The following is a 15,349-nucleotide window of genomic DNA, read 5'->3' on the forward strand; positions in this document are numbered from 1 at the left end:
ATAACAGGGTTCACTGAATGGGAAAATATTATTACACCAACACGGTATCACACTCAAAAGAAATAATCAGAAAACAAAAGAGTGGGCCCACAAAATACCAGTAAAGTCCTATCTTAATGCCGGCATGTATTGTTTGGGGTACCCCTATGGAATGGTAGTAGCAACGTTACTTTCGCCCGCAGGCTGCACCACACTGTATACTGTATAATAACTCGGGAGCATCAATGCCCATTTGTACTCATCCACAATGGCCGCCTCGCCACGCCACTGTTGTCCGGAAAGCAAGATGGCGTCGAACGCTCTCGGTGAGGATGTTAGCAGGCGGAGCTGGGCAGAGAGGCAGCGCCGGCTGAGAGCGTGTGCTGAGCGATGACGACCCCTGCTGGACGGGACAAACTCCCGTAGGCTGCAGGCAGCCGGGTGCAGGTCTGATTGAAGGCAGCCGGAGCAGACTGATTGCAGGCAGCCGGGTGCAGATCTGGTTGAAGTCAGCCGGAGCAGCCCGGTTGTAGGCCCACGCTCGTCTCGGGGCTCGCACTCTATACCGCACACAGTAGCTACTATAACTCGATTGTTAAGGACTTTGATACTTGGTTAGCCGCACGTTACTTATACCGCACACAGTAACTATTATAACCCTATTGTTAGTGCCTGGCTCTGCACTAATTGTTCACACACTATCGCTGGTACTGCTAGGATATCGTGTCCACTAGCAAGTACTTCCTATCACCCGTCGCTATCCCGCGGGGCCCTCCAACATATGTTCTGCAACAGGGCTCTCCGGAGCCCCCGTCCGTTGCGACTGTTCGTGTTCAAGTTCACTGCCGAAGAGGATCTCTTTCCGTCTTCCACTCCCATATATCACGTTCCATCTCTCTCCAACACTCTCTGCCAGACACCGCCCCCTGCTGGTCCCGCCTACTAGTCACACAGGGAAGGATGTTGATTATGGTCCAGCGATACTGTGTATGGTCCATACTTCAGTCGATAGAAGGAAGAGAAACTCATATCATTGCTCGTGGGAATATCAATGATGTCTTTGTGTACAAAGGGGATATAAAACACAAGTCAGCAGTTCTGAATAATAGACAATATTTTCAGACTGCTACACATAGATTAATCCAGATTCATTTATTTTAATGCTTTAAATAATTTAAATTAATCTCCAAAGTTAAAGCATTAATTTTGACAGCCCTAGTTACTACACATTAAACAACATTATTTAATGATGAACAAATCAAGTACAAACAATGTTGATAATGAGTTATAAATAATGTAGAACTAATTTGTAAATGTTATAGTTATAAATTATTTAATAATAATTTACGAATGTATATAAATGGTTTGTTCATGATTAGTACATTATCTACAAATACCTTATAAAGGTCTTATAACTGAGTGTTATTATAAAGTGTTACCAAAGAATGTTGCGTTAACGCATTCACTTTGACAAGCCTTAATATTTATATATTATTTTAATATATTATTATTATGATTATTATTTATATACGCTATTTCTTATGCTGATATTGGCTAATTTTGAGTGAAGAAAAGAAAAGCAAAGCAATCAAATAGTGATTTTCAAATATAGATAAACTACACTGATTCAAAACGCTTGATTCATCATTTTCAAAAACATTGTCTGAGTCTATATGACCTTAGCCAAAGAGAAAAAAGGGGGTTAAAGTTTCACTGCACCAAAAGTTCCAAGGTCCCCAATTTGTCCAGCTCGACAGAACAAATCCAGGACACACAGACTCCCATCTCTCTGTGGATCCCATAGCACTCTATACATATGAGGACTCCCAGGTTAGGGGACAGCCACTTGGGGTCTGGGGGTGGAATTAGGTCAGAATTAGGTAGGAAAAGGGTGGAATTAGGTCAATCAAATTTAGCTTTTAACTCTTGGAAAGAATATAAACCTAATGTCCCCTAATTTATGAACCCCCCCCCCCCCTCTAATCATTTAAGATTGTTAAATATTGGGGAACAAGAATACCAGATTGAAGAGTTGCCACTAAATTTCCACACTGCTTTCCATACTAACATCAACTGACTTTTGAACCATATGTTTTACTAGAATGCTTAGAAGGAACATTAGCAAACAGCAGTTCACGTAGAATGAGGTGAATTAAACTCTCCTCCAAAGTGTGCTAGATACCATGGCTTCAGGGTCAAACCATGTTACTTTATGCCGCTTTTCCACTGCATGGTACCTACCCGACTCGACTCAATTTTGGTACCTGGTACCTCGTTCGTTTTCCACTGCAGATAGTACCCCCTGTCAGTGTAGCCGGTCGTCATAATGAGGGCGCTGTGACGCCATCTTCAACGCGACACACACAGACAGAGGATTTCAATGCTAGCTATGCAGCTATGAAACCAGTACCTTATTAGCTATTGTACACTAGCCGCAATGCTAACAGTTATAATGGGAAATCCCAGTCACATTAGCACATAAGCTAACAAAATGTGCGATATTTTTGTGAGACTAAACTCTTTGTTCTTGGTGGTAAATTGCGTTGCTGTTGGTTTTGTTTCATCAATAAATGAGGCAGAATACACTGTGAATGTATCTTTCTTTGTTATAATAACGAGGCTATTTAAAGATGGCGGGTTTGAGTTTTTGTGCAGGACGCCCCGCTGTGTAGCACAATGATGACATAGTGATGATTCTCTCTTCTGACCAATTAGTGTTTCAGGTAACTTTTTAGTCCCTGTTCTACCCGCTTGGAACCTCGACAGAGCAGGTGCTAGAAAAAGTACCCGGTACCATCCACAAATGTCGGCAATGGAATTGCTATTACTGAGCCAGTGGTTCAAGGGAGATCGCAAACAGAACAGGACAAAGAGGACAACCCTGGCGCAAACTGTGATGGGGAAGAGAGGGGAGTATATCTTACCCATTATAATCAAGGCAGTTGAGTTATTGTAGAGAACCATGATCATGTCAATAAATTGTGTGCCAAATCCCATAGCCCTGAAAAGTGACCACAAATAAGGCCATTCTAACCGATTTAAGGCCTTAATCACATCCAATGAAAGAACTTCCGCTGGTGTGTTCAAGTTTTGAGCACCCTCTATAATGTGGAGGAGCCTCCTCACATTATCTGATGCCAATCTTGATTGAATAAATCCTGTTTGATCACAATGAACCAGTTTCGATTATGCTCTTGCAATTGTCAGGCTAGAACCTTAGCATAAATCTTTACATCCAAATTAAAAAGTGACAAGGGACGGTAGCTAGAACATTCAGTTGGATCTTTGTCTTTTTTAAGCAGCATAGATATCAGTGCTGTGTTCGCATCTCTTAGGGGGGAAAAGCCTCTTTTATTGAAAATGTTATGTCTACCATCGTCTTGTTGACTTATTGTTGTAATTTTCTATGCTGTGATTTCTATGCTGTATTTATGATTGCTTATCTCTGTGGTTCTCACTTTCACAGTGTCAGTGTAATTACCAGTTTGGTCATTTAAGTGTAGTTTCCCCCCAACACTAGACACACACATTCACCCCAGAAGACAGACTCTCAGAGCAAGCAGAGTGGCTACAATATGCACCAGATGTAGGAGAACAAGCAGTATGGACACGAGAAGAAGGGCTACTTGAAGAAGAAAAGCAATGGGTGGGTAAACAACAGAAGGAATAAAGAATCATAGCAGTGTTTTACTATGATGTCTTTTATTATGCTGTGTTTTATTATGATGTGTTTTATTATGCTGTGTTTTTATTATGATGCGTTTTATTATGCTGTGTTTTTATTATGATGCGTTTTATTATGCTGTGTTTTTATTATGATGTGTTTTTGAGGTGGACGTTTCAAAATACACACACACAACCTTTTCCAATAGGGATTTTTAAACCAGATAAACCAGATCATTTTTATATCTTTTATTTTTAAGATAAGGGTCAGGCTTGTAGGGTTAAGGAAATTAATCTATGTCAATACACTAACAGCACACTTTTATTACAGAGTAAATTAGGATCAATCCTTTTTCAGTTCAGTGATTTCAGGAGGTGGATTTTCCTCAAATACTGAAAAACCTTTGGCAGGAAAATATTGTTTTTCCAACCTATTTGCAAGGAAATGAGAATGGATGATTCCATTATCAGCAAGTAAATGATCATTTTATAGGGCTGACAATATTAATTAACACAATTAACAAGTTTTTATTAATTTGAAAACCTTGACGTGTTCAAAAAAAGAGATATTTAACTGCATTACCCTTTTTGACCCCAACTGCCTTCTTTAAAAATGATCGATTAATTTGTTTCAATTTTGAATTGATATAAGCGGATGTGTACATCAAATTACGGCACAAAATGAAAGTAGCCTAAGAAACAAGAAGTAACCTAAGCAACAAGATAAATCAGTATTACATAGTTATACGTATAAGCCGATATCTTCTGTAGTGTATTTCAGAAGCTATTATATATGTATAATATATAAGCTATATTATCTTGGCTTCTAGACTGAGGAAGGTTTGGCAGTGAAGGGATTGTTTGGTGAAGACTGGCACCCTCACCATCTCTCATGCCAAAGTAAATATCACATTACCCACCTTAATTCAAGTCTTTCATGATCATCTAACCAACTGAAGTAGATCAAATTATTTGGGGTGTAGGGTGACAGTGGCTCAAGAGGTAGAGTGGTCTTCTGGTAATCAGAAGGTTACGGGTTCGATTCGATTCCCTGGGAAGTTGCAGAGGATGAGGGACACCTTTTCTATGTTTTTTTGGTATGGCATGTAGGCTCAAATCTGAGTTGCTTGTGTTTTATTCAGAGCGAGAACTACAGGGAAAAGACAAACTGTGTGACCCACTGAAGGGATTTGAAACAAATGATCCTGACTGGGAGACAGTGGCTTAGGAGGTAGAGCAGTCGTCTGGTAATCCGGAGGGTCACGGTCGATTCCCGCTCCTCCCGGTCGATTCCCACTCATCCCACGCAGCGTGTCGAAGAGTCTATGAGGAAGACATTTAACCCCCAACTGCTCCCGATGAGCAGGTCGGCACCTTGCATGGTTGCCTCTGCCATCGGTGTGTGAATGTGTGAGTGAATAGGTAAATGTGAGGCATAAGATGTTAAGCTCTTTGTATAAAAGCGCTATATAAATGCAGCCCAGTTGAAAACACATATCTTAATGCTTTGTCAAAACATGTGACCAACTGGTAACAACTGTCAACAGCCCCCCCCAAAGACATGTATTAAAAAAAAAAATACAATGTCACAATACAATGTTTGTATATGAAATTGCTCGTGTCTTTCTTCTGCACTCGATTGGTCCATCTTATGCTTCAGTCAAGTCCCAAATCCTCAGAGACTGACGGTGCATCTCTCTGTTGAAATACAAGACCGATAAAGACAAGACAATTAATTACCTGGAGTATACAACGTATTCAGACACCTCTCAGCCCTCTCCCTAATGGTAACTGTGTGTGTGTGTGTGTGTGTGTGTGTGTGTGTGTAGGTGTGTGTGTGTGTGTGTAGGTGTGTGTGTGTGTGTAGGTGTGTGTGTGTGCGTGCGTGTGTGCAGGTCATATCTGTGTGTGCAGGTCATGCACACACACACACACAGGCAAAGAGTTCCCTATCAGGAGTGTGATCATGTGCTATACATCACTGGTTCTCAACCGTTTTTATGTCAAGGACCCTCAGGTTGATACGTAGGTTGATCAAGATCTTTCATTAATCTGAGAAGATATTTGTTAGATATGATTTGCTCTAGAGTTCCATAACTGTCTATTCTGTAGGTGTGGAGATAACCTACTATCCGAATAGTCAGTCTTATACATTCTCTCACTGTGCTAACTTCTAGTGGAGAGAAGTGAAATTAAACTTTTCTGCTGGTGACCCACGTTCAAGGACCCCACTTTGAGAATCACTGGTCTGCAGGATACGTTGTCCTCCCCGTGGACCACTCCTCACCTGTCTGTCTGTCTCCTGCTCTCCTCACCTGTCTGTCTGTCTCCTGCTGTCCTCACCTGTCTGTCTGTCTCCTGCTATCATCACCTGTCTGTCTGTCTCCTGCTATCATCACCTGTCTGTCTGTCTCCTGCTGTCATCACCTGCCTGTCTGTCTCCTGCTGTCCTCACCTGTCTGTCTGTATCCTGCTGTCATCACCTGTCTGTCTGTATCCTGCTCTCCTCACCTGTCTGTCTGTCTCCTGCTGTCCTCACCTGTCTGTCTGTCTATTGCTGTCATCACCTGTCTGTCTGTATCCTGCTGTCCTCACCTGTCTGTCTGTCTCCTGCTGTCTTCACCTGCCTGTCTGTCTCCTGCTGTCTTCACCTGCCTGTCTGTCTCCTGCTGTCCTCACCTGTCTGTCTGTCTCCTGCTGTCTTCACCTGCCTGTCTGTCTCCTGCTGTCCTCACCTGCCTGTCTGTCTCCTGCTGTCCTCACCTGTCTGTCTGTCTCCTGCTGTCTCCACCTGTCTGTCTGTATCCTGCTGTCCTCACCTGTCTGTCTGTCTCCTGCTTTCCTCACCTGCCTGTCTGTCTTCTGATGTCCTCACCTGTCTGTCTGTATCCTGCTGTCCTCACCTGTCTGTCTGTCTTCTGATGTCATCACCTGTCTGTCTGTCTCCTGCTTTCCTCACCTGCCTGTCTGTCTTCTGATGTCATCACCTGTCTGTCTGTCTCCTGCTGTCCTCACATGCCTGTCTGTCTTCTGATGTCATCACATGTCTGTCTGTCTCCTGCTGTCCTCACCTGTCTGTCTGTCTGTCTCCTGCTGTCTTCACCTGTCTGCCTGTCTGTCTGTCTCCTGCTGTCCTCACCTGTCTGTCTGTCTGTCTCCTGCTGTCTTCACCTGCCTGTCTGTCTGTCTCCTGCTGTCCTCACCTGCCTGTCTGTCTGTCTCCTGCTGTCCTCACCTGTCTGTCTGTCTGTCTGTCTCCTGCTGTCCTCACCTGCCTGTCTGTCTGTCTGTCTCCTGCTGTCTTCACCTGCCTGTCTGTCTCCTGCTGTCCTCAACTGCCTGTCTGTCTCCTGCTGTCTTCACCTGCCTGTCTGTCTCCTGCTGTCCTCAACTGCCTGTCTGTCTCCTGCTGTCTTCACCTGCCTGTCTGTCTCCTGCTGTCCTCACCTGCCTATCTGTCTGTCTCCTGCTGTCTTCACCTGCCTGTCTGTCTCCTGCTGTCCTCACCTGGCTGTCTGTCTCCTGCCTGTTGTCCCTGTCCTCACCTGTCTGTCTCATGCCTGTTGTCTCTGACCTCACATGCCTACTTGTTGCCTGTCTGTTGTCTCTGACCTCACATGCCTACTTGTTGCCTGTCTGTTGTCTCTGACCTCACATGCCTACTTGTTGCCTGTCTGTTGTCTCTGACCTCACATGCCTACTTGTTGCCTGTCTGTTGTCTCTGACCTCACATGCCTACTTGTTGCCTGTCTGTTGTCTCTGACCTCACTACTGAGTGTAGTGGTAAGGATATACAGATATAGCTCTAGTATCTATCTATCTACAGATATAAAAGGATTATGTGCAGGTGTGGATAGATATATATACGGTGAGAATAAATATACAAAATTATTGTCCATGCTATACAGAGCTATGGGTTATATGCAGGTGTATATAGAAGTATATATATGGGGTTATATGCAGGTATATTCAGACAAATATGTATATATATATATATATATATATATATATATATATATATATATTCATTCAAACCAGACAAATATGGATATATATATATATATATTCATTCAAACCTTTATTTATTTCTGAAAAGACAATTGAGGTCACCCTCATTTTCAATGTCGTCGAGACTTTCCAGACATTTCAATGCATACATTCTTACAATATAATAATAATAAATATTAATAACTATCTATATAGCACTTTCTACACATGGACCGCAGTCCAGAGTGCCCCACAGCTATTTGTATAACAATTGACAGAATAAAAAACAATGCATAAATTGCAGACATAAGAATACAGTAGGTATAAAAGACAATAAAAGTAAACGTGTAGACATAAGAATAGGTATAAAATAAGTACAATAGTACAAAGTCCCCCAAACACCCCACACATCAATCCCTACCACCATAGGCGCCCACTTAACGGAGCAGACGATGCACGTGCTCCAGGACTATTGAACTTGGGGGAGCAAGCTTGTCTCTTTGCTCCCTCACTTTTTGATCATATCATGATATAAATATCCCCCCCCAATATATAAATCTTATCTAACCATAACTACGTAATTTCAATCAAATTAATAATACGCAATGACACTTAATAGCAAGTTTTTAAGTTTCCAAAGATTGCGACACCCCCCTGCCCGATATGGTTTGATCCAGTCCTGCAGACTGAGTGGAGCCCAGCCGGCTCACACTCCAGTCTGCACAGCGCGCCGCTGCCTACAACAGTGCAGCCTCCACTCCAGGTGTAACACAGTAAGCTGGTACACTGAGGCAGGCAGCGTGATTCGTGAACACTAGTTTAGGCACAAGTTCACAACGCACAAGTTACAACAACAGCAGGATTTTCCACTAAGTAAGTTCAGTTGTTCAAACAAACTATTATGTTAGAAGACATGTCTTTACTGTCGAGTGGTAGAACATCTACCACGCAATACAATAAAAGTGTTTCACGGTCCGAAATGCCATCTGGTCATACCGTAAGTCCGTAACTAATAAATAATAATAATATAACGTTGGCGTTAGCCGCTAGCTAACGTTGTCATATTATCTAGAATAATAATAATCTCTGTTCTCTGTTCTCCTCCATCTCTGTTCTCTGTTCAGTGTGTGAATTATGTTAATCCCACAATTACTCAACTGCACTCAATATTTAAATACTAATGCTAGTCTAAATAAATGTAGACAGACAATGTACGCATTAAAATATAATAATAATAATAATAATAATAATAATAATAATAATAATAATAATAATAATAATAATAATAATAATAATAATAATAATAATAATAATAATAATAATAATAATAATAATAATAATAATGCAATAAAAGTCTGAAAATGAAGGGATTATGTCCATGAGTGTCAGTTTTAGAAATGAAGGCCTGCCTCTTATATAACAAGTCTCTCTAATAAAGGCCTGGTGCTCTTTGCAGCTGAGGTAAATAGAAGACCTATATTTGAGGATTTACGGTAAATCAAGATTTTCAATTATCTTAAGGTACAATACCTGAAATGAAAATGTGTGTGTGTGTGTGTGTGTGTGTGTGTGTCCAGCCAACCAGGTACCATGGCAGAAAAAAGAAAAAATACAGACATCAGAGCATTTTTCAGGACACCAAAACGCAAAGTAAGAACCCTAGTAGCCTAATAGCTCAAAGACTTAAAGGGCGGGCTCCACAAATAATGGATTGCACGGTGTTAATTGCACCCTTACTTACAATTCATTATGAATTGTAAGTGGGGGACCCTGATGTAAACAAGACAAAAGTCTTTCTCTGGTCTGCATCCCCTTAACAATTGTGTGTATTGAGCCGTACTATATTGTACCCATTCTGCAATATGTTAATAACATTTTTTATCAATCAATAACAGATTGCAGAATGGGTACAGTACGGCTCAATACACACAATTGTTAAGGGGATCCAGACCAGAGAAAGACTTTCGTCTTGTTTACATCAGGGTTCCCCATTTTCAATTCATAATGAATTGTAAGTAAGGGTGCAATAGAAATGTTTCATAATGATGTTCAGTGTATTCATAAGTGTATTGCTCTCCTTAATGTAGAATGATATGGTGACTGTACAGACTCAGGAAGGAGAGAAAGAGACCCAAGAGTTACAGGTAATGGAAATATCAGACAGTCAGCTTAAAGTGTAGGATAACATAACAAATTAAGACACAAATACTTGGATTATATATCCCCCCCTCTCTCCCTTTCTTTACAGAGTAGCATAAAGATTGTGTATTCAAACCGGTTCAGTGTATTCATAAGTGTATTGCTCTCCTTAATGTAGAATGATATGGTGACTGTGCAGACTCAGGGAGGAGGCAGAGAAGGAGAGAAAGAGACCCAAGAGTTACAGGTAATGGAAATATCAGACAGCTTAAAGTGTAGGATAACATAACAAATTAAGACACAAAATAGGCTATATTTACAGCAGACCCTGTTATTGTTCCTTGTTGGTATTTTTTCTCTCTTTCTTATTAAAAACTTGGCCTATTTGAAAGGAGATTGATTTAATAAAAATAAAAGAGTGAAAAATCAATATACAGTATATATACAGTATATATATATATTAATATATTATTATTATTATTATAGTAATTGGCTATCATACTGCAATATAAACTGAGTTTTATAGTGAAAAGAGCAGCTTTATTAGTCAAGATTGAAGGCCCTATATTGCAGGAAATTGCACGTACAGGTTCATTAAATGAAAAAAAAATCTGCTACCCCTTGCCACCCCTTGCATGTCACTAAAAAAATTTAAAAAAAAAAAAAAAAAAATTAAAAAAAAAGTGCACCACCACTTTCAACTATAACTAGGCGGCCATGCCTACCACATCTCCATCCAAGACATACCCCCGATAAAGCATGCCATGACCGAAGGAAAACACAAACAGCCCGCATGCCACTCACACCGCCATGCACGGCGACGGGAATGCCACCCCCACAGGCTGCCCCATCTCCCCCGGTCCCGGCGACCCCGCCACCATGAGGAAAACCCGCGAATCTCACGGCCCCACCCCCAATCTACACAGAGGAATGACAGGCCATGCGCGCCAGGACCCGCAGCCACGCTAAAGGAGCCACGACTCCAAACACTCAAGCAGACAGACACAACAGCGGCCAAATGAGAAGACACGGAGGACCGCAGCGGTCCGAGATGACACCGGGACCCCCGGGACACCCCGGAACACAGCACAAGCCGCAGTGAGCCCCCCATGCAAGGAACCCCCAAACGCCAGCGAACCGAGGGAACCAAACGACTATATGCAGTAAATATAAAAATATAAATGTAAATATGCGGTATATACAGCACTGTTGTACATGCTATCATACAGAGTATAGGGGTAGACTATAGTATGAGGCCAGAGACCACAGGTTCCCAGACGTTGTCGTGGATGGACTGACCACAAGAGCTGTTATTTTGCTCAGGACCTACCAAACACGCAGAGAATTATCAACACAATTCCAGTGGGTCCTGAATAATTGTTGAAAAAACCACTGTCCAAGACAATAGGAAGCGTAGATTAATTCTTATTCGAGACTACATGTGGTAGGTGCGAATATGGAGGCGTGGATCCATTGGAACTCACCACTGATCCTTGAGTGCTGGAACTTCTGAAAGAGCAGGTGAGCCATTTCTTGTACTCCTCTCGCACCTAGTAAAACAGAGTGAAACTGTGAACGACCTGAGAGACAAAGCAAGAAGGGCTTTTTATGCCATCAAAAGGAACATCAAGTTAGACATTCCAATCAAAATCTGGCTCAAAATATTAGACTCCGTCATAGAACCCATTTCCCTATATGGTTGCAAAGTCTGGGGCCCACTTGCAAACCAAGACTTCACCAAATGGGACAAACATCCAATTGAGACTCTGCATGCAGAATTTAGCAAATCCATTCTCCGCACCCAACGGAAAACACCAAATAATGCATGCAGAGCAGAACTAGGAAGATACCCACTAATCATCAAAATCCAAAAAAGAGCATTTAAATTCTACAATCACCTAAAAGAAAGTGACCCAGACACACTCCACAACAAAGCCCTCACATACAGAGAGACCCTTGAGAGATGCCCACTCAGCCAGATGGTTTTGGGACTCTGCTCACAAACACAAGCAGAGCCACCAGACAGAAACCACACTGGACTAAACCAAATTATAAGAAAACAAAAAGAAAACTATCTGACACATTGGAAAGAATCAACCCAAAACCAGAGCAAATTGAAATGCTATTTGGCCCTAAACAGAGAGTACACAGTGGCAGAATACCTGAGCACTGTGACTGACCCAAAACTAAGAAGATCCTTGACTAGATACAGACTCAGCGAGCACAGCCTAGCCATCGAGAAAGGCCGCCATAGGCAGACCTGGCTCCCAAGAGAAGACAGACTATGCACCCACTGCACACAAGAACTGGTGGAAACCGAGCTACACTTCTTAACAACCTGCCCACTATACCAAGACATCAGAGACTCAAACTCAAAACTCCCATACCTACTGGGAGAAATACAACAATGTGCAAACACAGCAGCAAGATTTGTGAGCTGCTGTGACAAGAAAAGGACATCCAACGGAATACAACCACCATAAAGACTGTCAATCATACACGAAATTCCTTCTGTAATGTACTGATTTCTTTAGATTTCTGTTTGATTGTTTTGTTTTGTTTGGCTTTGGCAATGTAAACGTATGTTTCCCATGTCAATAAAGCCCATTTGAATATAATTGAATTGAAATAGCATAGCTTCAGAAAAGTACTTGACGAAAACTTTTAATTCCATCTGATCGGATCAGATTTGGATTTTGGGTAGTTCAAAACCAAAACACAGGATTAGGATCACTTTGATATCAGATCAGAAAATCAATTCCAAGCTTTAATCTGGATCAAATCTTCAAACCGGGTAGTTCAAACAGACAACACAGGATCAGTTTGATTCCAAAAAACTGGATTATCTTGATCCCACCAGAGGGGTGGATTCCCAGTGGATTACCAGAGCAAAATGTACTATACAATTTATTTAAAAATATGTTACAATATAAATAAAATGGCAACGTTTGTTAACTGAAATAATACACAATTTGTAGCCTTCATGGCAAATACATTTTATTTAAAAAATGTTGGTCACGTTTGTGGTGGCCTATTTTGTTTTCAACCAAATGTTGATGAAATAAATGTTTATGCTCATAAAAGTATCACAACAAAGATTGTCAATCACAAATGTCATTTAGATTACATAAAAAATATCTTACATTATGATTTTATGTCCTTTATGTATTTTTCGGATCTGATTGTGATTAAAAGTTTTGAACTACTGGGCCCGGGTAATCGGAAGGTTCCCGGTTAGATCCCCTGCTCACCTCCTTGTTGAGCAGACAGTGGACGATGTAGAGGAAGGTGCCCTGCTGAGAGTTGATAATGATGAAGAGGAACTGAAAGAAGAGGTTGTTCTGGTACAGGCCCAGTATCCAGGTACAGCCCAGGATGACAAACTGGGCCAGGATCTTGAACACTATCAGTCTGCAAACAAGAGCAAGAAGAAAGAAAGCTGTAAGCAACTACCCGAATTATGCCGAATAGGCCTGTTCGCTGTATACAAACGTACCGTGTTCGAGCCAATCAGCAATACTGATTGTCACGTGACTAAGTTGTCTCGGACTTGCGCAAGCTGCTGCCCTAAAAGAATACGACGGGGCTCTATGGAGAAACCATGGCACTCCCCTGACTAAAAGTAGTTTCAAACGAAAACGGCTGGATGTCATTTAGCCAAATCAATCAGCATGGCTGTGAGTGAGTCTTTCACCTTTTTCGCTAGCATGGCTAACAAATGCAAATATTGTAGTCTGCCCCGTTCTGACCAGGATTACGTTCCTTTCTGCTCTGGTGATGCGCATGCACACTGACTCTGACGTATACAGCAAACAGGTCTATATAATCTGAAAAAGGGGTGTTGACAACAACAGATCGTGCCAAACGGTAGTTCACCAAGTGAGCCACCATGTTTCTCTCTGTATGTACGCGTGTGACCATCTGCAGAGGAGGAGTTACGATACCAATTTTAGGTTAATGGTGATCAACGAAGCAGAGTCATCAAACAACTGTCGAGCAGCCAAGAAAGTGTGTAATTACATTATTTTAACATTATTGTTAGTCATTATTTTCAAATACAATTATTTTCTTTATAAAAACAAGATTTGGTCTCCAAAAATAAATCTTGAAAATGAGGGGTTGTCTTATAATCAGGGTATCTTATATTCTGACCAGTACGGTATTTGGCTAAAGGAAACCACATGCTAAGTATAATACCCATGATCAAGATGCATCCACTAGGGCTGCTCGATGATAATTATTTAAAGGGGAACTATTTTACTATTCCTAGCACTATTTGGGCAACTTTACACAATTCCTGTGAGTCTATTGAAGACATCTGTACGTTTTTTTTTCAAAAAAAAATGCATTGGTTTATATTTCTAATCAAGTACTCAAAACCATCATTTTTCAGCCCCCGGATTTCAGGTTGTTATGGCCTGGCTCCGCCCATAAGCACTTTGAGTGACAGTCAGTCCACACAGTCTGAGAGAGAGCGAGAGCGAGAGAGCGAGAGCGAGAGAGCGAGAGCGAGAGAGCGAGAGCGAGAGCGAGAGCGAGAGCGAGAGCGAGAGCGAGAGAGAGAGAGAGAGAGAGAGAGAGAGAGAGAGAAAAAAACTCTGCGTGTCTCCCGGAGAGAGAGAGAGAGAGAGAAAAAAAACTCTGCGTGTCTCCCGGAGAGAGAGAGAGAGAGAGAGAAAAAAAAAAGAACTGTGTAAACACTCTGCGTGTCTAGACACGCAGAGTGTTTACAGTTCTCTCTCTTTCGGTTCGGGAGCATGGGCAGTGGCGCAGCGCGGTGGTGGACTTCCTCGAACGGGAGAAGGAGAGGGAGACACGCAGAGTGTTTACAGTTCTCTCGCTCTCGCTCGGCTGGCAGCTAGAGGGGGGCGGGCGTTATTATGCGAATGAGGACCATCTGACGTCCCGAATACGCTAATTTTCAGATGACTCACTTGAGGGAGGGACATTATTGTGAGATGAGAATTGGAAGAATGCGCCAAATCGAGAATTAGAGACATAGATCCTATTACTATAAGTCCACATAGCTAGAAAATGACCCTAAACACTGGAAAAGGTCATTTATAAGATAGTTCCCCTTTAATGACTTTGGAAACATCATGCATTTATTGAACTTATTGAAAATGTGTATTTAATTTCACTTTAAATATAATTCAACTGAAAAACAAAAACATGACCTGGCTAAAAGTCGATTATCTTGTTTTCATAATCGGTGGAAGACAAAATTATTAAATAATATGAGCACCAGCATCCACCTATTAATCAAAAGAGGAACACACACACACACACACACACACACACACACACACACACACACACACACACACACACACACACACACACACACACACACACACACACACACACACACACACACACACACACACACACACACACACACACACACACACACACACACACACACACACACACACACACACACACACACACACACACACACACACACACACACACACACACCTAGTGTCTTTAGACTGAGAAACATCACTCTTCATGTTGGCCAGGGTAGGTCTTAGACTCCAGAGAGTGGCACAGAACACGACCACGTTCATCTGGAGGA

The 15,349-nt window shown here is 41.8% G+C and overlaps 1 protein-coding gene across 1 annotated transcript in view; it reads right to left on the bottom strand.

The window, feature by feature from the left end:
* The window catches only part of LOC311240585 (adhesion G protein-coupled receptor E3-like), a gene marked incomplete at both ends in the record, with an annotated part of 93,875 nt that overhangs the window by 16,399 nt on the left and 62,127 nt on the right, over window positions 1–15,349 (bottom strand). The window contains 3 exons of the mRNA XM_084329160.1: window positions 11,253–11,318; window positions 13,020–13,179; window positions 15,250–15,341. Of these exons, the coding sequence (XP_084185286.1) occupies window positions 11,253–11,318; window positions 13,020–13,179; window positions 15,250–15,341 (318 nt within the window). The remainder of the gene's footprint in view (window positions 1–11,252; window positions 11,319–13,019; window positions 13,180–15,249; window positions 15,342–15,349) is intronic.

The sequence above is a fragment of the Notolepis coatsorum genome (genome assembly GCF_963971535.1).
Source record: "Notolepis coatsorum genome assembly, chromosome: 14".
NCBI lineage: Eukaryota > Metazoa > Chordata > Actinopteri > Aulopiformes > Paralepididae > Notolepis > Notolepis coatsorum.